The sequence below is a fragment of the Larus michahellis genome, chromosome 1, assembly GCF_964199755.1.
Source record: "Larus michahellis chromosome 1, bLarMic1.1, whole genome shotgun sequence".
Taxonomy (NCBI): domain Eukaryota; kingdom Metazoa; phylum Chordata; class Aves; order Charadriiformes; family Laridae; genus Larus; species Larus michahellis.
Genome location: NC_133896.1, coordinates 34,109,874 through 34,132,677, shown reverse-complemented (window position 1 = coordinate 34,132,677; position 22,804 = coordinate 34,109,874). Strand labels below are relative to the sequence as shown.

At 42.5% G+C, this 22,804-nt stretch overlaps 1 protein-coding gene and 1 long non-coding RNA gene across 5 annotated transcripts in view; one reads left to right on the top strand and one right to left on the bottom strand.

Moving 5' to 3' along the window:
* The window catches only part of ARID2 (AT-rich interaction domain 2), a 105,309-nt gene extending 99,694 nt beyond the window's left edge, over positions 1 to 5,615 (bottom strand). The window contains exons 1-3 of the mRNA XM_074567950.1: positions 5,156 to 5,615; positions 4,902 to 4,995; positions 3,663 to 3,760 (exon numbers count right to left, since the gene is read on the bottom strand). Coding sequence (XP_074424051.1) covers positions 3,663 to 3,760; positions 4,902 to 4,995; positions 5,156 to 5,247 — 284 coding nt within the window. The 5' untranslated portion in view covers positions 5,248 to 5,615. The remainder of the gene's footprint in view (positions 1 to 3,662; positions 3,761 to 4,901; positions 4,996 to 5,155) is intronic.
* A 1,897-nt stretch (positions 5,616 to 7,512) lies between these two features.
* Positions 7,513 to 21,545, top strand: LOC141735161 (uncharacterized). 4 transcript variants are annotated; one of them, XR_012584672.1, is made up of 5 exons: positions 7,513 to 7,824; positions 8,718 to 10,889; positions 14,142 to 14,288; positions 15,695 to 15,870; positions 16,461 to 21,545. It is a non-coding gene; the product is annotated as an uncharacterized LOC141735161 (long non-coding RNA). The 4 variants fall into 4 exon arrangements; XR_012584679.1 differs by lacking the exon at positions 7,513 to 7,824 and adding an exon at positions 8,283 to 8,634; XR_012584669.1 differs by lacking the exon at positions 7,513 to 7,824 and having other exon boundaries at positions 8,283 to 10,889; positions 15,699 to 15,870.
* Positions 21,546 to 22,804: the final 1,259 nt, after the last annotated feature.

Genomic DNA, 22,804 nt, shown 5'->3' with positions numbered 1-22,804 from the left:
CCTTCCACGTAATTTCTCTTAATGCAGATAAATACCTTTTAAAAGCAAACCGATTTTTAATTTGGTTAGGCATACTTCATTTGCACATGAAGTTCACAAGGTCTCTCACTCCCCAAGAACAGATGAAGGCCCACAACAGAATAAATGTATCACTTACGCTCACACAAAAAACAACAGAACCTTATGCAAACGTATAAGGTCACATCAGCCCAATTCTTTGTAGGACTGTAACCTCATCAACCATTAACATAAAAAACAGGCTATATTTCATGTTAAGTTTCTTTTCACTCACCGTATATGTTTACCAACTAACAAAAACGTAAAAGCATGCCCACATTACTGATGTTTACATTTATTACCCCATATTAAAATATTTTCATTAACATTATAAAATAATCTTTAGAGATGCATTTGGAAAATGCTTTACTGATTCACCTCAATTGAGATGAAACATCTAATTTGCACTACATCCAAGGGAATTACACACTCTGATGCTGTAGAGACTCACAGAACTACATTAACAAGTACAGTCTATCAATGGTTATCGGCACTGTGGCTTTTGACTGCTCACTAAGAACCACAGTGCATAAATTACTTCACCTGTCAGACAGCTCAAAGCAACACAGGCACAAAGTTTGAATGGTTCAGACCTTCCCTATTATAAATAACTTTTTCCAGTGAGAGAAAAGAAGGGAGAAGGGGTAGATAGGATTGTCTATCATATATTGAAGTATCACCTATCATAAAGCCTATGATAATTATATCAGAAGTTCAAACAATTCACGTCTTTAATGAACCCTAACATACATTCCCAAAGACGCCCGGCAAAATTCCAGAACAGTCACAATGAAAAAGTTACTTAAACAAAAAAGGTACACCTCACAACTGCCTAGAAAAACCATAACCCGATGATTGTTTGGCAAAACATTTGGTTTGATCAAGCCAACAGGACTACTCCCGTCACACAAATAATTCAACTTTCTAAACTATTTACATAGCAATTTTAAGTCCAACTGACAGCATTATTAGAGATAGCACAGCAAAATGAGCAAGTGGTCCATGTAGCTTGAGGTCTTATCTCAGTGAACATGCTATGCCAGATGTTTCATAGAAAGAGGCAACTTTCATCACAAACGAATCCAAATTTGCGAATGTATGTATGTAGGCGCATACCACCAAATCCCTCTGAATTCAACAGGGTCCCATCTGCCATGCAGATCCCTCACTTTACAGGACACACAACATATGATTGGATAAAAAAGTATATAAAAGTTGATAGGCTTCAATTTGTTTGGCTTTGTTTGCAAAGTCATTACAATAGTGAGGCCAAGATTATAGTCATAGTTGGGACTCAAGAGGAACATTTTTTCCAAGGGTAATTGCTCAGCAGTTCATGAAAATCTGGCCCTATAAGAAACCTCAGGTTATGTTCTTCAACACAGATAAACAAGAGCCTTTATATGAATTTATCATTAGAGCATTTTTTTCTTTTCCTATAACAAAATCCCCACTCCCCCCAAAAAAAAACCTGCTAGGTTAAAGCTAAACAAATGTTAACCTAGCGGAGATACATGTGTATATACAGTCTTATTACCACACATGTAAGGACGTGAACACAGCTGGGAAACTGTTCACATCAAACTTAGATTATATGAGAAGCAACAGTGAGTGAAGTAGTAATTTAGAAAAAATACAAACAAAAAACAAATCAACCACTAAAACCCAATCCACCCCAAAACCAACAACCTTGACAGTTTATTTCAGAATGGCCTAAATAAATCAGAGGCTATGATAAAACCAACATTTTTAGAGATTCTTCATCTTAACTGTTCATCAATTTTTTTTTCTAAATTCCAAATAAATAAAAAACCTTTCACTTATTTGTATGTAATCATGTATATGTATTTTCAGCAACTATATTTTAAATAATGTCAATACCAACTTGCTAATAATAAAAATAACATTTTTGTATGTCTGATTCTAAATTAAAAAGTATTATCTTATTAAAAATTAATAGTCATTAGAAGGCCAAATTAACATTAATTGTGTTAACTGTCACAGCACATAAATGCTTTCAAAATACAGATGTAAACACAAATGACATACAACCTTCTACTACAAAAAGTTAGACCATGCAAATACTTACAAAATATGGAAATAAAAAGGGTAAAAACCAAAAAAACTATCATTTTGCAAATTATATGTAAAAATCTAGTCAAGTAATAGACTACATGGCCCAACAGAAAAACACAAAAAGAAAAAAAAACTACTTTCTATGATTCAATAAATCTTCAGCAACACTACCTCAATACTATCTAGTAGATTGAAAAAAAAAAACAAAAAAAAAACACCAAACCAAACCAAAACAGAGCAGGACATCCTAAAGTGAGCTTCCCACTTTTTTCCTAGGCCTGCTAGCAATCATAAACTTTGCTAAAGCTATTAACAATGGTAATTTCTTTTCTTAGTCTGGATCTTAAAGCGATCATATTTCACCAACAAAAAAAAAAAAGAAAAATTCAGTAACTACAGATAACTGACTAAGGTTTTGCAGACATCATTGTAACTCAATAACTGCTCCACTGTGCTACGAACTCTACAGCTTCAAGCTGGAAGTCAATCTAGGACAACCAATAGAAAGTGCACCTGTACAATTACTGCATTTCCTAATTCACAAGGCCAAACTAGAGACAGATAAAGCTTGTGTGTACTCAGATCACCAAAACAGAAGCCCAAAAGCCCATACATCTTTTGTACATATTGCACATCTATATTATCATTAATTGCAATGAAAAATATAATTTATACAATTCAGAAACAGAAAATTACATTCCTTAACCAGTGTACATAAAACTTTATTATAAATGCAGTATAACTGTCTATGTATAGCACCTAAAAACACTATATACGCAATAATTTCAAATTCTTTCACACAAAGAATAATCACCAAAAGTTATTAAAAAATATTTTTTTTAAAAAGTCATCTAGTAACTGAACACACACAGTAATTTAAAATATTCAATATGAACTCCGTGCTACATTGAAAAAATAATCTGCATCACAAAAAACAACCTGTATCATTTCAAGGAATGTAATCTTATTTTTAAAAACTGCAGAAATCTACTATTTTTCAAGTAACAGCAAAAATTATTTAGCTCTTTTTACTCTAAAACAAAAAATAATGTATGCAGCTAGTAATTGATAACAATATCATTTATCCAAAGCAGTCAACCTTCCTGCAGAAGCATTTTCATTCAATGCCTGACCCCACTGAGCAGTAAACAAGTTTACATGTATCAACACATTTCAGTGCTCCAAAAATTAAGCTAAGTTTCTCTAACTGCAATAACATGATCTCTTAGTAACAGTCCTTCAGTACCGTAATCCTAAAACAATCACTAAAAATGGCTCTGACATACACTGTTTATATACTTGGTATCCCTTCAAAGTTTAAGGCTTACAGATGTAAAAACACAAATAAAATAAATACAAAGCAGAATTACCTTTAACTGATCACTGCACCAGACCAGTAAGGAATTACAAGTTCTTTCTGGTTTATTTTATAGATTTTTAAAAGGGGTATTTTTATTATTGCACACACAGAAACCCAAATGTAATGCCACACTCAAAAAATACTACTGCTACAGCTTGATAGCACTCACCGCAAGTAATACTGTTTTAAAGCGAAGGCAGCGTTAGAACAACTTCTGGGAAAGTTAAACTCCTCTACAATTTCTCCCCACTGATTCTTCTCTGATACCTGTCAAAAACAACACACAGGCCGAGATACACAACGTACACATAAACATGTCATTGACACCGAACATCACAAAAAAAAACCCCACAAGCTGCCATGAAGAAAATCGGTAAATATACAAAAAGAAATAAACAAGAATGTATATGGGATTTAGGACTATATATTTTACTGACAGTCGTGGTATTTCCTCTTCGGGAAAAATCCCGCTTCTCACTGGTATTTTACTTTATTTATTTTTTAATACACGCATTTATTTTTTTTTTCCGGGGGGCGGCCGGGAGGGTTGGTGTTGTTTTGGGGGGGTTTGTTTGTTTTTGTTTTTACTGCCTGGACAATAACCAATCGGGAGTCCCTCTGTCGCCCCCTTTTAAATCCTACCGCGGTCCGTTAAAAACCCAAAGAAGTTTAAAATCGGGCCGGGCGGCGGGGGCGGGGGCGGCCCCCGGCCTGCGGGGCGCGGGGGGAGCCCGCCCGGGGGGTCCCCCCGAGAGGGATCCACAGACACGGAGAGGCCTTTCTTTTGAGGCCTACATTTCTGTCCCCAGCCTTGAAGCCTAAAGATGGCTATTTGATTACACACCGTCTTGGGTGCCCCTTTTGTTATTTTTCCCCGGGAAGGGCTCGGAGGGCAGCGCCCGGCCCCCCCCGGCTGCGAGGATCGTTTCCTAGCCCATGCTCCGTGCCGATTATCGATGTTAAACATGCCCGCTAATTTTGAGTTGCACTAAAACTGCGCTCAGACTCTCTCCTCTCTGTCTCTCTCTCTCCCTCTGTGTGAGGAAGAGGGAGACACACACACACACAGGGCTGCCACCACAAGCGAAAGAAACTGCCTCTCGCCCACCGGAGAGCTCCGCTCCCCCCCTCGCCTTTTCCCGGGGGGGGAAGGGGCCGGGGGCTCCGGGGGAGGCACGGGCGGGGTGCGCGCCGTACCCCCGGATCCCCCTTCATCGCTCCGCCGACAAGGCCGAGCCACCAACCTGCCTGTCTGCTCGCTTCCTTCTTCCACCCCCCACCTTCTCTAACCGGCTTTAAATAGGACGGTTCCCGGCCACCCCGGCTCCCCCCGCCGCCCCCGGGGGTCAGAGGAGACTTTTGGGAAGAGGTTAGTGGGAGGGAAACCCAAATTAAAACTTCCACTCACCTTCCCAAATCCGCCTAAAGTGGTGACTCTGGTGTAGAGAGCGTGAAGATCCAGCTCCTTCCCACCCACCACGGGGATCTTCTTAAAAGGAGACCTGCCAAAGGAGATACACACAAAACACCACAACTTGTCAGCTCTGCCCCCTTTTCTCCCCTCGCTGGGGCTGCCGTGTCCTTCAGGGAAGGGGCTGGAAGTTGGATCTGGTCGGTTTAAAAGCCTCCCCCCCTCCCGTTCCATCTCCCCATTTTCCTCACCCTCTGCTGTGGTGGAACTGCCGCAGCTCGTCCAGGAAAGCGAGTCCCTTTCTCCGCTGGTCTGCGTGGTTTTTACCCGTCGAATTTGCCATTTTTGTATTTTAAAAAAAAAAAGGTTCTCGTAAAAAAAAAAAAAAATCCAATTTAAAAAAAAAAAAAAAACGGCCGACAACAACAACAACAATCCCCGGCTCCTCCTTGTCTTTAAGAGACCCAGGTGCCCGTGCTCGGCCGGGGATCAGCCATGGAGAGGGGCTTGCTTAAAAAAAAGTTTAAAAGGAATAAGGGAGCCCCGAGAGTGTGGTAATTGCGAGTCCTGTCTCCACACAACACACAGGCAAAGAGACGGGGAGGGAGAGGGGCACCTCTCAGTAATTCCTCCTCCCGCCGCCGCTGCCTCTTCTCAGCACCACAAACCCAACCGATCCAGCCTGCACATGAGACTCAACATGGTGCTGCTGGATCACACAATGAATTGGGTTACTGTTGTGGTGGGGTGGGGGGGGGTGGGGGGGGAGGTGGGGGGAGCCGGAGTGAGGTATTGACAGTGTGTGTGTGTGTGTGTCTTACGGCCGCGGCTCCATGCGATCGCCCCCCCCGCTCCCTCTCGCCCGCTCCCTCTCTCTCTCACACACACACACACACTGTACAGGGCTACGGCGGCGGCGGCGGCGGCGGTGGCGGCGGCAGCGGGATTCACTTCTCTTCTCTCTCAGACAAAAAGATCTGAGGCCGCCGTGCTCCTGCCTGGAGGAGAGCGCAACACAGCGGGCCCCGCAGGCCGGTGCCGGTACTGCAGGAGGCAGCTCTCAAGGCAAAAGCCAGCGCAGCCCCAGCAAAGCAGTTCCTGGCGGGGAACAATAGGCTCCTCTCGCCGCTAAGGGCTCATCTGCAATGTGCCGCAAACTTCACACAAAGCCGGGCGGAAAGGAGGCGAGGGAGAAGGAGAAGAGGGGAAGAAAAAAACGGCTACTACCGGTTGTTCCGGGGCTCGGGGCCCGGGAAAGGGCCCTCCCTCGCCAGGCTCGGCACCGATCGGCCTCTCTCCGCTGGCTGACGGCGGAGGTGGGGGGGGGCGGGGGGGTGGGGGGAGGGCAGGAAAGGTGGATTTGGAAAGAAGCGGGGCCGAATTTTTTTAATTGGACTGAACCCAACGCCCCGAGTTCAAGGGGAGAGAAAACAACAACTGAAGGGGGCACTGCTGGATATTCGGACTTTTCGAAAAACTTTCCGCTTCCCCCGGCCCGAGGTGTTCCCGAGGGCAGGAAGTCGCCCCGGATGGCACGGCGGGGGCGGGAGGGGGGGGGCGACATCAGGAACCCCTCATTTCCAGGCGTGGGGTGTTTAAAATTCCCCAAGGAAGAACGCCGAGCCCCGTCCCAGGCAGAGGCTGCCCAGGAGAGGTTTCCCAGCGGGGGCCTGAGCTCTGGCTCACTCCATATATATATATATAATTTTTTTTCCTTCTTGGAGTATACCACAGCTTGTAACCCAAGTGCTTTCGGGCTGGACTCAGTCTGAGCTGCCTATATGTTTCTGTATGTTGGTGAATGGAACATACAGCATAAAATAAATGAAGGAGGAAGGTCTTGGCCCTCGCCCTGGGTGGGCAGTAGCCAGCAGTGGCCCCGCAGGCTGCTTTCCCCTCGGCCTGTGGTGTGTAGCCTGTTTATAAACACTTCTCTCCTGATGTGTTTTCCACACAGGGGAACCCAGGAGAAGAACCACAATGGAGCCTGGCACCACTTGGGGTAAATGCTAGCGAAGAGGGGGCCCATGTGGCGAATGGGGCCTTCTGTCAGGCCTTTGCTCCTCAGGTGAGGCGAGCAGCAGCCCAGGTGGGGCCTGGTGAGCAGACGGAGCCGCAGGTGAGCGCTGGCTCCAGTTTAAGGGACTCCGGAGGGACATTTGCCCCTCGCAAACCAATACATTGAAATCCAAGGCCAGATCAGGCCTTCAGGATTGTTTTTTTAAGCAGAACTCCTCATTAAAGTCAGTAAGGAGCCGTTTTAAAATCAATGGCACATTATGGCCCCAAGTGAGCGCTTAAAGAAAGAAAACTATAATTCCTTTCTACTCCATGTACTAACTTACTTCAGGAAATAAAACATATTTTTTTTCAACTAAATTTTTTTTTCCTTTTGAGTGCTGTTTCAGCTTGAATATAGCCATGGAGTTGGAGATAAAGTAAGACGCTTGGGAAGATTTGCCCTGAGCTCACACTTTGGGGGGAGCTGGGGCGGGGGGAGAAATCCTTCAGTTTCAAATTAATACTCTGTATTGGAAGTCTGGATGGAGGGGTGGTACGTGTATTTCAGTGCAAGAAACGCATAGTGCCTGTTCACTGTAGCGTTAAGGCACCCCCTCGCCACCCCCCTTCCTAAAATTAGACCTGCAGCAGATCCTGGTCTGCAGCTCCTGCCTGTGACACTCCAAGTCCCTGCTAGTTCAGCGACAGTACGCGCAAGGCTCCCCGCAGCCAGCATAACGTGAACGAGAGAGGTTTAAAACAAGCGACCGAGGGGCTACACCGCTCGTTCAGACATAGGCGGCTCAACCTTCCTTCCCGAGAGGGCGGGGGTTTTTAAATCGTGCCTTAAAATTCCTTAAAAGCGGGTGAGGGGGGTATAGAGGGGGGGTCTCCCCTCGGCGAGGGGCGGTCGACAGAGGTGAGTGCGCGGAAGGGGAGCGGGCGGGCAGCTAAGCAAATTGCGTAGCGGGGCTTCGGTGGGCTTCCATGCTCCGGCACAGCAATTGCGCACGGTCCCTTACGTAACTGTCAGCTGGGGATTCCCTAGAGGGGGGTCACTTTATTCAACCATTACACAGACCCCGGCCTCCGCTCCGCCGCGCCGCGCCGGGACCGCCGCCGCTGCCGCCGCTAACTCGAGGGCTGCGGCTCGGCAGCTTTAGCGCAGCGGCTCCTCACAAAATGGCGGCGCCCATGGAAAGCGGCAGCCCCATTTTGTGCCCGGCAGAGCCTTGTCAACAAAACGCCGACTTGGCCAAGGCTGAGGAACAGAAGGCGGCGGCTTCATTCGCGTTGCGGAGAGGGAGGAGAGCGAAAGGATTTCACCGCCCTCCCGCCGCCGAGAGGAGACTTTCTATCAAGTGTGCGCGTTGGGGGAGGGAGAGGAGGGAGGTGAAGGGGGACGCGAGCAGCGAGCGAGTCAGAGGCTGCCTTATCCCAGCGCGGAGCTGCCGGAGCTGCGGCGCGGGGGAGGGGAAGGCAGAGGCGAAGGCGGGCGGCCTTGGCGCTGCCCGCCCCGGCCCCGCCGCTCACCGGGGCCCGGCTCGCTGAGATCCGAGGGCGCCGGGGGAGCGGGCGGCGGCGCCGGGCCGAGCCGGGGCGGGCCGCGGCGGGCGCCGGAGGCCGGGGCTGACCGGGCGAGGGGAGCTGCTGCCCGCTCCCGCCCTCCCGCGCAGCCCGGGCGGACGGGGCCGTTCCTGAGGGATTCCTGAGGGATTCCGGAGAACCTGTAATGAATGACAGGACGATCTAGCTCCTTATGTAGCTAACTAGGTCACTGTCAGCACTTAATTACTGTTTGTTTCATTTTAGTGCGTGCCTTATGAATAAACCGGCTATTAGGCTGAGACTTCAAGTAACACTATCCAGCACCAAGGTACAAAATGTCTGTATTGGACTCTGATCTTGTGACGCCAGCTTGGTAATAATTACCGTTTTACATTAACGATGTCTTGGTTCTCATAGCTTGGTTCTTCAGCTTATAGGTGAAATCGTTGGAGATCGCCTCTGATAAGGTTGTGAAGCTGATATTAACATTACACCACTGGTTTTGTTGGTTTTATATTGACGGGGGCTCCCCTCTTTTTCTGAGGTAGAGAAAGGGCTTGCGAATGAAGACTTTTTTTTCCTCTGATTTATCTGCCTTAACATGCATGCTTTTTAATGGGATTAAATAAAGGTGCTGACCTTTTTCTGGTGGAAGTGATAATTTTTAAATGTACCAAAATTATGTTGATATTTAAGAATTATGAAGTATCTCTTGTTCCATATTAAAGAACCAAAGATTAAATGTAGGGGAAAAAATCTATTTAGGAAAAAATAATCCTTTTATTGATCTCTGTATAGTACCTGTCAATGCAATTTGAATTTCTTTAAATTGTGAAATAAAACCTGTACTATTATAAACCACTTACAAAAGTTATCCTATACAATGAATTTTAGTGTGTAAATGTTATATATTGAATGAGCCTTCTTGCAGACAGACAGTGCAGATCCACTAACTGAATTGTCACTATTCAGTAGTGCTTGTGTGCCTTTTTTTTTTTTTTTTTTATGTGTGTGTGTATTGGTTGCTTTTTTTTTTAAGTATAACTGTGCTAAGTGAATCTTCCGTTCTAATAGCTGCATCCTGTGGTGCAGTTTCACAACTTTTTTATTCTTGAATCTTTAATACTAAATCTCGTGCTTATTACCTGTCTGCTGAACTGCTGCTATTCATGCTATTCAGAGAGCAGGCCACAGTTGCTGTTGTCAGCGTGCCACTAACTCTGCATTTGCTTTCTGGTGGGTGAAATGTTCTTGCTTATTTCCATTTTCATTTCTGCTTGTGCTGCTCTTGAATTGTGGCAGCATTACGTTTTGATTAGAGCAACTAGTATCACTAGCTGAATGCTGCTTACATTAAACAGTAAACTAAATCCTTAGAAACTGAAGTTAGCGTCTTTTATTTGTTTGTATGTGCCTGCGTGTATATGTATGTGTTTTTAGAAAATGCAGCCTATTAGAAGGGCTAGAGAAGAGAGTAAATTCACTCTTTTGAGATTGCAGACAGTAGCGTATAATCTAGGTGCAATCTGAAAATAAACACAGGAATTACAGGATGAGCATCTGGTAGAGGAGAAAGGGTCAGAAAGCCAGTGGTAAATTTTAGTGACTGACATCTCAACCGTTCTTAATAAAAAATTTTGAAGTGTTGGAGTTAACTGCATATGTTAGGCTAAAGATTCTCTGTTTGCACAGCTTGCTGTGACAAATGCACATTTCAACAAGGGGCATTTACTCAGCAAGGTATTAGTCCTGCCCCTTCTTACTGAATAATATTTTAAAATTCTTTATTACATTTTAGTGTGCTGACAGTTTTTAAAGATGCTGCTACTTCATATAGACCGTAAGTGGCTAGTCTTCAATGGTACAGTATTAAATCATAAATTAAAGGTATTATGCATGAAATTAAATGCTAAACAGTACAGCAAAGGTAGGAAAGCAGATGTACAATATTACAGGCTACTTCCGCATACTTGTACAGAATTTCCACTACAGTTGGTGGAACTTAACTACTCCAGCAGGTTTGGTTTAGATAGTCTCTAAAAAACAATTTTTAAGTGATCTTAAGTTATTTATTTAAATGACTTATGACACTTCCCTCCTAAATCTCCTAATGTCTTGCGCACCTTCCTCATTTCAACTTATTTTTATGGTATTACTACTCAGGAAATAAAACAGAAGGAAAAATGGGCTACGTAAACACTGTTGTAAATACTCAAGTAAATTGATTAAACACCTTGTAAAATGTTATCTCTAATTACTGTAATTTTCTGATACTTGCTGTTCTTCACAAAGGTCCACCTCTTGGAATCAATGAATTTTATGATTGTCTAAATTCAAAACACTTCAAAGTTGAGGGTTTTTCAGTTGTGCAATGAAGTATGAAACATGAAGCAGGAAAACCCTAAATGCAACTGAAGGAGAAGTAAAAATAAATACGTAAGTGCACTCCCACTTGATTTCAAAACTGCAGTGCTTTTGAAATCCCAAGTCCTTTGTAGGTTCTGACTTAACGTGTTCTGAACACTTGGGGTTGGCAGTACTTCAACAGTAAGTTTACAAAGATTATCAAATTCATATCCTTTTCTTACAGGCAAAAAATATTTGCTGCATTTCCCAAGTTACCATACCTGTAATGCAGATGAGGGCCTTAATGGCAGAAAATGTTTTGAGGTTCTAGCAAGCATTGGTCTGCAGCACTGAAGTCAGGAGTGTCCTGACAGCAAACCAGTGCAAGTTTTTTAGAAAAGAATAAAACCTATTTGCACTTAGTAAATTACCTGTTTCAAGCACTACTTTGTGATTACCTCTGTGGTTTGTGTGATCTGGTGGATGGCACACTTCCCCTGCCACTATAGCTGTACGTGTTCCCTGAAATAGCACGAGTGTGATTCATGTTTCTGGGTGGATGTGTGAAAGTTTGATTGAGATGCAAAACTGAGAGAGTTCTTCTGAATGTTAAAAAGGAACCGTGCTCAGAAATACGGAAACGATCAGGTTAAATTTGTCTCAAACTTTAAGGGTTTTTGTAGAGTATAAGAATGATGGTATCACACACGAGTGGGGAAGCTCGAGTTAACTTAAAGCAAAACCAAACCTCCCAACTTCATAATGTTTGTTAGAAGTCTTAAGTGGCAAAATGCTATTAGTAGGAGTGTTCTCAGGATTGCAGATCTGCCGGCAATATTTGCTCGTCACGTAGCAGTGTCTCATCTTTATATTTTTACCGATTCAAATGGCAGTCAACAGTAGCTAAAAATATGTAGAAATTTCTCTGAGTAAGCAGTTGCCTTAGTTAACTTTTATATAGGCATAAATGAAAAGGGAAGTAGTTAGTGCAACTGTGAATGTGTGGACAGACAATACATGTGACAGTTTATGCATTTCAATATACGCTACAAAAACTTTTCTGAAAACTTAAGTAGTAAATGAAAGAAATACTGATTAAATAACATTTAAGCTAATTAATCTGTTGAAATTGCCCAAGCAAATCAAATGCTTAAAAGCAGTGAGAATGCACGAATACTCGCAGATGCACTTTTGAAGGAGAAGACTTTTTTGTTGTTTAATTATGATTCTCGGTCTATCTGGTGGTGGTCTACTTAATACAGATTTGGTCTTACGGACTGCTGATAGATGAGCAGCATTGCGTTGAATGCTGTTGTGTTGCCCAGATAAAAGGAAGTATCTCTATTTTCAGATTAACTGAAAGGAAAAAAAAAAAATCTCAAACTTACTGCATTGGTCAAGTACTGATGGGACACCTAACTTGAAAATAGCACTTCAAACATTGGACTTAAACTGTTTAACTACAGTAGCATCTTACATAACTGAAAAATCCAGTGAGAAACAGTTTTTGAGGTTGTTTACATATAAAGGGCTATGAAATGTAGTCAAGTATCAGTTCCTGTTGCTTGCAGTAACATGACAGCATTTGAAGCTCTTGGGGGAATCTGTTCAGATACTATAAAAATGTTTATTAGGCTGAGCTGCTACTATTCTGAATTTCGAACCTTAATGTAAGATCTGCCTCACACAGAATCGTGTTGCAAACAGGATAACAGAAGTCGTTTAGGAAAAAGTAGAAGCAATAGAATGTGTATGTGCTCCTACGTCTTCCATCAACTCTTGATCTCAGGGCTTCCAGGTCTGCCAGGATCCCTGTGTTGAAGAGTGACTGACGCACAGAGCTGGGGCAGTGTCTGGTTCCGAGCTGAGATGTCCTTAATGCTGTTTAGAGGATAGTGGGCATAGTCCCCTAACCCCTTCCCAAAGAGGCAAAAGTAGAGTCTGTGGATATTTGGGGTAGCAGTCTTAAAAAGGCATTATGCAAACTCGTCTGCTTAGCCTTGTCCTTATCAAGCTTGGCGGGGAAACCGCAGGCTGGGGAAAGGTCTCTTCCCTCTACAAGACTCCCTTGCGTGTGTTGGAGAACTGTGCAGAAGCTGGAGAAAGGAAGGAAAAAGGGAGATGAAAGAAAATGTGGGCCCAAGCAAGGAAGTGAGGGGAAAAACTGATAGTTTGGGGCAGGGCAACCCCCTCTCTAAGGGGCTTTCAGCAGCGTCACGGGCGACTTCTACTTGAGAGATAAATCTCCTTAGGTGCAGTTACTGTACAGTCTGTTTCCATCTTTTGCTGATTCAGGAATATTCAGTACTGCAGCTATTCACACTTGATTTGTAATCTTCAGGCTTTCTTTATCGTTGTAAGTATTGTATTTCAGTTTCTTGAACACAAACTTCCAGTGCCTTAAGTCACGTGCTGCGCCGGGGACGGCTTGTAGTGAGTTCCCCAGCATGAATAGCAGTGCCCTCAGTTTACAGTGCCGTCTCGCAGAATGAAACTTCTTCCTGTGCCATTTCATCCTTCATCAAGTTACTCCAGCGTTAGTTTACAAAGTCAAAATAGATTTAGTTTTTTTTAATGCTACAAGTTTATCTAGATTTAAAAGACAATAAAAGTAAGGCAAGCCTGTCTGTGAATGAAAACCTTAGAATATTGTGTTTGATCTGTTGTTACCTCTATTTTAATAAGCCTGGTCTCTTTCTTCACTTTGCTTTAGGAAAATGAAATAATGTCATAGTTTTTCCTTCGAGAGGCTGCCAAGCTATTGCAGAGCCCCCATGGCGTTCCTTTGGAATTTGTTGTGCTTAGCACTTATGAAAATGGAGTTGTGTGTCCTTAATCCAGGTGTTTGTGTCATGTTTGCAGTACTATACAGAAATTCTAGTACAGATTTGATAATGTGAGTTTCCCCATGTTGTTTTAAGTATTGTGCTAAGGAATCCTCTCCTTGTGCCAAAATATGCTAATTAAGCTTTCAAAGATGTTTTTTAATGATCTTTTTTTTTAAAGTTTGGGTAACTAGTTGCAGCCAAGTTCATATCAGGATCAATTTACTTATTTATAGAAGAAAATATGTAGACATTTGGATTATTTTTTTTTCAGCTGCCAAAGTGTTCTTGACTTGAAGTATAAGTCTGATAGTTTTTTGGTTTCCATCTGTGTGACATCATGCGTGTGTATTATGATAATCTTTAATTACATGATCACTTTTTTTAATGCATGATCCTTCAGTTTGAGATGGATCCTGCTCACTGAATTAAAAAAAAAAAAAGAGGTTATGCTTCTTTATGTGCATGTTGTTTACATGTTTATCTGAATACAGATTTTTTTTGCATTTTCTTACAGGCTTTTCTGGAGCAGTTGTTAGGAGAGTATCTGAATGCTCATACTAACGTGTTCCCAAAATTCTGAGCTAGTAGCATTATCATCACTACAATGCTGAGAAAGCTAAGGCACGGAGGAATTCAATACAAGAATGGCTGCTAATATGAGGTGATTTTCATTTAATCAAAGCACAGTTTCAATGGATATAATTTAGAGGTTATTTGAGAGTAGAGGTAGTTCAGCAATAGGAGTGCTAGCCATAACTTTAGAGCCGCGTTGAATTCAGCCATCGGCTTTTTCATGAACTTGTGCATACGTGCTGTGGCCCTGTCTGCATTATTAGGGCTTTTCTAGTGCAAGATTGTGGTGATGCTCTGTTCTTTGAAATGTTTACAGCACCCAGAAGCTGCAGTCAAGAAGGCTGTATGCATATAGTAGATACTGCGTGGTATTTCTGCATGTAGTTTCCAGAGGCTTGGACTTGGAAGTCAGAAAATGAGAAATACTTCGTTAGGGGCCACTGGTGTGATGCAAGAACCTCACTGTTCTGTGTAAATCCCGGATAAAGACAGAAATAGAAATGGGATATACCCAAGAGGATGCGTTTGCTGTAGCCCCCCAACATCACCCATCCCTCCCCTCCCATTCTTGGCGCTGGTTTGGGTGCCAGAAGAGGGAGCACGGAGCACGGTGGAGCCCCAGCATCAGCTGCAGTCCCCACTGCTGCCTCAGGTAGGAGTAACGCTGCTAGGACCCACCTGCAGCATTGCTGATGCCACAGAATTTTCAGAAAACCCAGCTTCTAGCTCTAAATGTTTGTTTATTTAGTTAGTTATTGCTGTGCCTGCACAGCTTGAGATTCAAAAGCTTATTGCTTTATCGTGATGTTCAATAGGAAAACTGCCCAAGAGGCATATCCCTGATTCAAAGTCTACTCGCCCACTAAGTTTCAAATTCTCTCTTCAAAGTAAAGGCCTTTTCAAGTACATTGAGAGGGCTTTTTTCTGTACTGGAGTGAAAATGGGAGGTTTTTTTCTCCCCTAGTTTCATACTTAGATTCTTGTTGAAAATTTCTTTCGAAAATACCAGCTTGAGGCAGACACCTGGCCTGGAAAACTTCGTCCCAAGTCGTTTTAAGTTCTGAAAAAAACAGTGTATCTTCAGGTGTTTCTTCTCACAAGCTGTTTTGGAACCGGAAGTCCTATCGAAATTCAATCCTGAAAACATATCCTAGTAGCTGTTTGTCTCTGTTTGCATTTATGATCGCTATATACAATGTGATTACAAAATACCTGTACACTGGACTCAAATACAGGAAGTTGGCTATCTGGTGCTACGCTCAGCTCATTCCAACATAATGCTAATTACTCAGAATAACACCGCCTGATACAGTGTATGAAAGGAGGGTAGCAAGTCCTGTACTTACAATCCAAGTAATGACAATATTCCTTAAAGTGGTGATTTTGGTGCTGGCCTCCTCAAATGGGCTCATGGCTCTGAGTAGCTGAAGCAATTGCCGTGTTAGGTACATTAACTGAGCCGTCGGTGGTATCTGAACTGTATCCCTTTGCCAGGCAGAGCTGGCGTCACCGCATTCAGCCCTAACTGTTGTCACAGCATCTCAGTCCAAGATTGGAACAGCTTCATCAACTGACTGGATGTCCTGGGAGAATTCCCAAAGGATTACTTAGTTTGCTAATCTCTGCTCAAGGGCTTCTGGTGGCTTCATTGCTAACAAAGGCTTAGCCTAGTAAGTACTGCCTGCTATTTCTTTTTTATTGTTGTTGTTTATTTGTTTTATTTTTAGGAAAGGACTGCCTGATGAATGGCTCGTGAGCATAATGCTAAGAGCTTTTTTGTCCTCGCTGTGGTACTACCGGCTTCAGTTAGGTGTGAGAATGATAGAAAAGCTTTACACAGCTGTTTGCTTTATTTGTCCTTATCCTGTCCCCATCCCATCCTCACAAAACGTTTGGGACATGTCTTCTAGCAATGTAATCAGAACGCAGAGGGCTACTCTGTGGTCACATGCCTCTTGTTTGAGGGGGGCGGGGAAACCACAAAAAAAACTCCAAAACAAAACAAAAAAACCCTATGATTGAGAGAGAGGGAAGGCTTTGCAGTTCCTTTTAGATGATCTTCATAAGCACAGTTAATGTAAATTGAGAGTTTGATGGTTTAATATTATTGTTCTATAAAAAATATTCTTCATTAAATATTCCACTAGGTACTTGGATATTATACCGAACATTAGTTATAGAGTCACCAAAAGTCTGCTTTTGGTCCCAGAGAAGAAGCAGAAAGGAAAACTTGGTTTTTGTTTGTTCTTTCTGCTTTCAGTGGCAAGTTCCAGTTCCTGGGCATAGAAGTCAGCGAAGCTGAATTCTTCTGTGTGCCTGCAAGTGGTTCAGTGCCAGCTGGAGAGAAGTAGGCAGTTTTCAAACAAATCATCGAAGCAGCTTCAGGATTCTTCACCGTCTTTTCAGGGGAAGTGAGGGAATATGATGTTTGCAAATTTTTGAAGGAAAAACTGGGAGGATTTTAGATGGCCTTTTAGGTACTCCAGCAGATCTTCCCCTGCTTTGGTAGGTGACAAAACTCCACCACAAATGATACACTGTGCAGTCACTGGCCTTCTAAAAAGCTCTTGTGTACACGTCAAGACCACAGCTCTCCAGGTGTCTTGAAAATGAGTTACAGAATTAGAATCATGGAATTGCCTAGGTTGGAAGGGACCTTTCAGATCATCTAGTCCAACCATCAACCTAACTCTGACAAAACCATTACTAAACCATATCTCTAAGCGCTATGTCAGCCTGCCTTCTAAATACCTCCAGGAATGGTGCCTCAGCTGCTTCCCTGGGCAGCCTGTTCCAATGCTGGAATTGTTCTGCCTAATGAAGGAGTTTCTCTTAAGTTTCCCCTTTGTCCAGTGCTACAGCAGAGTACTGCCCACTGGAGCTTAGGAAGAAATTTAAAAATTGGTAAAAGCAAAGCCACCCATCACCAAACGTATTTTGGGTTAATTTGTTATGGCTTTAGTAAACTTGCTGATCTCAAATAGGAGGCAGCAGGAAATATTAAAACCCACAGCTTTGTAAATGCAAATGAAGTTATGGGAAATGTAACATTTGGAAAGGAATTAGTAAATGGGCACGTGCCTGGGTGTGGTGGGAGGAGGGAGCACTGCAGGCCAGCTATCTAGGGTGGCACATTTTGAGCGTAAACTATCAAATGCAGCATGGTACCAGCCTGGCTGAACGCGACGTTCTTTCTGCTGGTGCCCTCCACCTATCAGTAAGAGAACAGGAGCTCTTTGAGTCACAGCTCCCGTAACTTCTTCCAGGACCCACACTCAAATACCTAAAAAGGGTTTGCGTCGCCATGTAAGTCCCAGCAGTTGAGTGGTGGTCCCCAGAAAATGTTGGATCATCTCTCAAAACCAGAGTCCTGGTATTCTGTGAAATGTCTTATGAATGATAAAAGTAGCAGGACTTAAGTACTGATAAATAGTTCTCTTTATCATGCTTCGTTCATGTCAAAATCAAGCGGACAAAGCTGCTGCCGATTCACTACTCAAAGACAGTAAGTAAAGATACTTGCAAAGAAATATTCTGCAGCAGTGTTGACAATTAATTTTTAGTAAGGGTTTGGTCTTTTAATATACTTCATATGTATCTTGATCTCTAAACAATGACATTTCAGTGTTTTTGCGGATGTAAGAGAAAGTAGATGGTTTGTATGAAAATACAGTCCTCTGTCTGAATATGAGATACAAATTACGGTTGAGATGTATATACATTTATAGTGTTTGATCCCAGAATTTAGCTCTCCCTCATATTGCATGATGCACCACTTACACAAGAAATAAGGGTGTGTGGAGAGGAGACGGGAGCATTGCAAGCAGCTGATCTGTGTGTGCTTCGTTTGCACATTAGTCGCTTCTCCAAGTACACTGCAATTTCAGTACAACTTCGCGGCGGTTTGCACGTTGTTATATTGTTTTAAAAACACTTTATACTTTGCAGTGGTTATTTAACGTGCAGACATGAACAGTAAAGTTTTGTTGTTTGAAATTCTGCCTGCCTAACTGTAATGAAAGGAGAAGTATGAGCTATGCAAACAGATTTTATTGAAGTATAAAAACAGAGCCAGCAATTTGCACAATCTACAGAAATGACATGTCATTACCACAAAGTAGCTACTACAGGAAGTAGCTCGTGAATTGTGTGCCAGATTATGTATTAACTTAAGACTCTGATTACCCCAATACATAAAATTAATTGGGGACAAAATAGTCCATGCACTTTAAAAGCCCCTTAAACCTTTAAGGTGGGGAAGAAAAATCTATCGGACAACTCCTAGCTCTTTCATTGGACAAGTTTTGATGTAAAAGCTTAGATCTTCTCAAAACATGGAACATAATATAACTTAGGAGGCAGTAGTCTCATGGGGTCACCTCTGAGTCATGAACATGTGCATGCACAGGATCCATATCTTCTTTTGACCAGTGTGGGTCTTGTGGTGGTGTTTTGTTCTAGGAACAACTGAGATTTTGTGCAAATCCCTGAGGCTGAAAACCTGCAGGTAAATAATTTAAATAATGATATCACTAACCTAATCCAGTAGTTGACTTGCCAAGCTAGCAGCTCAGTAATTAGTACCAGTCTGACTAGCTACTTTCTGAACGGCAGTAGTAGCTTCATCCTGCATCAGAGTAGCTTTTAACAGTTATGCACTAAATACTCAAACCAATGGCAAGTTCTGGATCCACTGCTAGTGATTAGGTAACACCAGGTTGTTCCGCAGTTAGTTTAATATAGCTTAAACTGGTCCTGCTTCCAAACAGAAGCATACCATCCGCCTTCATCCTCTTCTTCCTTCCTCTTGGCATTAGCCTTCACACAGCTGTACTGCAACCTAGATGAAGATTAATTCAGATGAAAACTTACAGGACAAAAAACTTACCTTTTAAAGGGACACGTTACCTAACAAGATTCACTGTGTGAAGGGCGGTGTCGGTGCAAGAGAAGGTGGAAATAAGCATCAGGGAAAGGCAGGGCTCCCTCCTCCTCTAGTCCACCTTCAAAGACTCCAGCATCCGCACCATTCAGGTACCAACAGCAGGACAAAGCATTACACGGAATCACGGAATCTTCAGAGTTGGAAGGGACCTCCGGAGATATCTAGTCCAACTCCCCTGCTAGAGCAGGATTGCCTAGAGCACATCCCTCAGGGGTCCCTCATTGTCCTTCTTGTTGTCCCACGCTGATCAGGGAGTTGAAGAAACCTGAAATCAAGGCAGTTAGGTGCTGCTAACAGTTCCTTGTTGCTGTTTAAAAGGATGATGAAGAGAGCTGGTGGATCTTCTGATAAATATTTCCTCTAGTTTGCTTGGCCCAGTTGTCACAGGCATTCTGAGAGGGGTGCACCTGGCTGAATAGTTAACTGTGCTCCTTATTTCTTTTTCAGGGCAGGTGGGGTACAACTGTCATCTTGTGGTATTTACAAGAAAACAGAAATAGAAAACTAACTTTCATTGTACATGCAGCACGTCTGTGTGGGATGGACATAGACAGTACATAAATTAGAAAAAGCATTTTGGCTGACAACCACTCTATTATATATATTCTGTTGCCTACTTCCAGCCTGTGTGCCATAGAACTTTGCACTCTATCCAAAGACCTAAAATTTGGAATTTGCGGGCCTTGGGTATGGAGGGAAGTTGAGCCTAAAATATCCATAAAGAGCCATGTTTGCTGGATATTTTCAAGATTGAGATTTGGAAATAAGTTTCTCACCTTTGCTCATGAAGAATCTAAGATAGAGCCTTTTGAACCATGGCACATCTATGTTTAAATTTTTGATACATATATACTTCCCTCCACCACCACTATTTTTCTGAGTGTAAATTTTAAGATAAACACATGTATGAAATAAATTCCATACCTGATGGAGTGCACATATGGGATATTGCTGGAACGGCTGTGCCTCCTGCATATCTTCATACAGATGAGAGAGACAAAGGACACATACCACAGGCTTCATTTTGGTAAGATTAATATTTTCAGTCAACATTAAAACTGAATGGTGAAGTGCTGAAGTACTGTGTGGTCTCCTCTTGACTCTCCAAACTGCTGCCCTCCTGTAGACCCGTTGGTTTTAATTTCTGGTAAGTCTTGGCCATTTTAGCCTTCTTTTCAGCTTCCACTTCCTCTACCTCCTCTCTGCAACACTTTGGGACTGGAGCTACAGGACATCAGCCTGGAGATTTGTGACTCCCCCATAAGTATGGAGGGAAGAATGAAATTGCAATTAATCCCAAATTATAATTTTATGCTATAATCAGTAAAGTTAAGCAACTGAAAAATAAGTACAGACTTTTAACTGTTGATTTTCAGTTAGAAAACCTCCCCTTTCCAATGTCAATCATGTCAAACTAATGCTGTGCTTTAGAAAAACAAGGGGAGGTAGCTCTTTTAACAGCTCGCAGTGAAAGTTCCACCACACCAGTGATGGAAAAGGGTTGGGCTGGAGCCCAGAATAATGGAGCAACATCAGTCTCACCACCTTCTCTGTCTTACTTCAACGGGGGACTTGGCTTCTGTAGGATAACACAAGGGCTCATCATGTCTTACAGTCCCAGTACAGTTATGACCCTTGAATTGCTTGAAAGCCTTGGGAGGCTTCAGAAGGACAAGTCAAATACCTCTGCATATGAAGTAAAAAGAAATGTCATGCAGTGTAGACCTTGGGACAGGCTCAGAGTACTCAAAGTTAAGTAAACTCATGTTCTTCAGTGTAAAACCTTTTTTCTCACAATAAGACATTATAAAAAGTAATCTGTATTTATTATGTGAGCTAGAGCAGGGGATATGGAAAGTCAGGAATGGAGATGAAGAAACAAGATAACTTACTTATCCCTCTTTTTAAAAGTAAAAATTTCAGATTTTAGCTACAAAGTCCATACTTTTCCAGCCCACGTGTTGTACTTCTCACGCAACTGAGAAACACTATATAAAGCACTTGGAGTTATAAAGCCCTTGGAATTTCTCTTTCACTTAGCTGCAGTTTGCTTCTAAACAAGGTCCTGGGTCAGCATTTCATGTGAAATCAAAGGAGCCAGGTGCTCCTGATGCTTGCTGTGCCACATGCTTCCTGTGACTGAACTGGGAGGGCAGCATTGCATTTTTCTCTTAAATGTAGGCTTGGATGCCTCACGTGCAGTTAACATCCATTAGAAGTTTTTCATTTCACTTAAAATGCTAAAAATCCTTTTAATTCACTTATCTTTTCTCCAGATACCTTCTTGAAGTTTTATCTGTTTATAATGCTAGAAAAAAATCAGAAACAGCTAATTATTAAAATGGAGACATTGTTATATTAAACATGATTCTTTAACTGATTAAACTCTGTTTTCACACATATTGTATTTTCCTGTTTCAAGTGAATTTACCTATTATCTGAAAACATGCCTGAACTTTGTGTTTGTGAAATCTTCAGTAACGTTATGGGATTATTCATGTATAAAGTTGTGCATGCAGATAACTGAAGGAGCACAACTTAAGAATGCAAACACTTCCTGGTAGAGACTCCCTTTGATATCTGTGGGACCTGTGATTCCCAGTAAAATGTGACACGCTGATTGGGGAATCTTAAGTGCTACCACAGTAAAAAAAAAAAAAAAAAAAATTTACAGCTGAGGTTAACCATAAAATTAAATTTGAAGGAAATTATAGCACCTAAACTTAAAGTGGTTGGCATGATTTAAGAGAAAAATCAGAATTTTTCAATGGCCCATCTCACGAACCTGGCTGTGTTTTTCAGTGGCAGAGGGCCATACAGAGCCTGTATTCCTGCTTCTTGCTACAAAGCCCAAATTTGATATCCTTTAACATTCACGGTGTGATATTTGTTGATGAAGAGAACAAAGAGAGCATTCTGCACTTGAAAAGCAACCCATCTTCCAAAGGAATGGGATTTCTAGTCTGAAGGAAAAGGAGAATCTGAGCCCTGATGAAAAAAATATCATCAGGGCTGCATAGTATCCAGCGTGTAGGTGAAGAACTTTAAACATACTGTCCTGCCCCAAATATTCCTGAAGCTTGGCTGTGGTGCTTGAAAAAGCTGTCTAGTAGTCCATGAGCAGGAAAATCTGCAATTTTAAGTTGGATGTCTAACCTACTTTGTACAGAGGAATAGAATAATTGCCCTGGAATAGGAACTGCAAAACTCAGGAGTGAGTGGGACTGCTTAGTCTAGTGAAAAAATCTTGTGCAAAAGAGGGCCTTGGAGCTTTTTCAAGCAGAGGTACTGCTGTCTGCAGGTGCCTGTTTTCCTTGAGATTTATAGCCTAGAATGCTATACTGGTTGGTGTTTATGTCCTTTCATTTAAGATAAGATGAGGAATCCTCTTCAGGAGGAAGAGTTGTCGTCCTCATACTTCAAATACATCAGGTGGGAAGTTGCAGCCTTCACTGAAGAAAAGCCAGGTTCTATTTTAAGTGATAGATCACATCTGTATTCACCTTGTAGGACGCATGCAGGCCCTGATACTTAAGCTCAGAGACTTTTTCCCCTTTCGTGTAGGATATGAGGCAGGGAGCGCCCCACACAAATTTCTCTTGGGCACAGTGCTGAGGTGGAGCGGCCTGCTACAGTGAATTTCAGACAGGTAGTGAGTT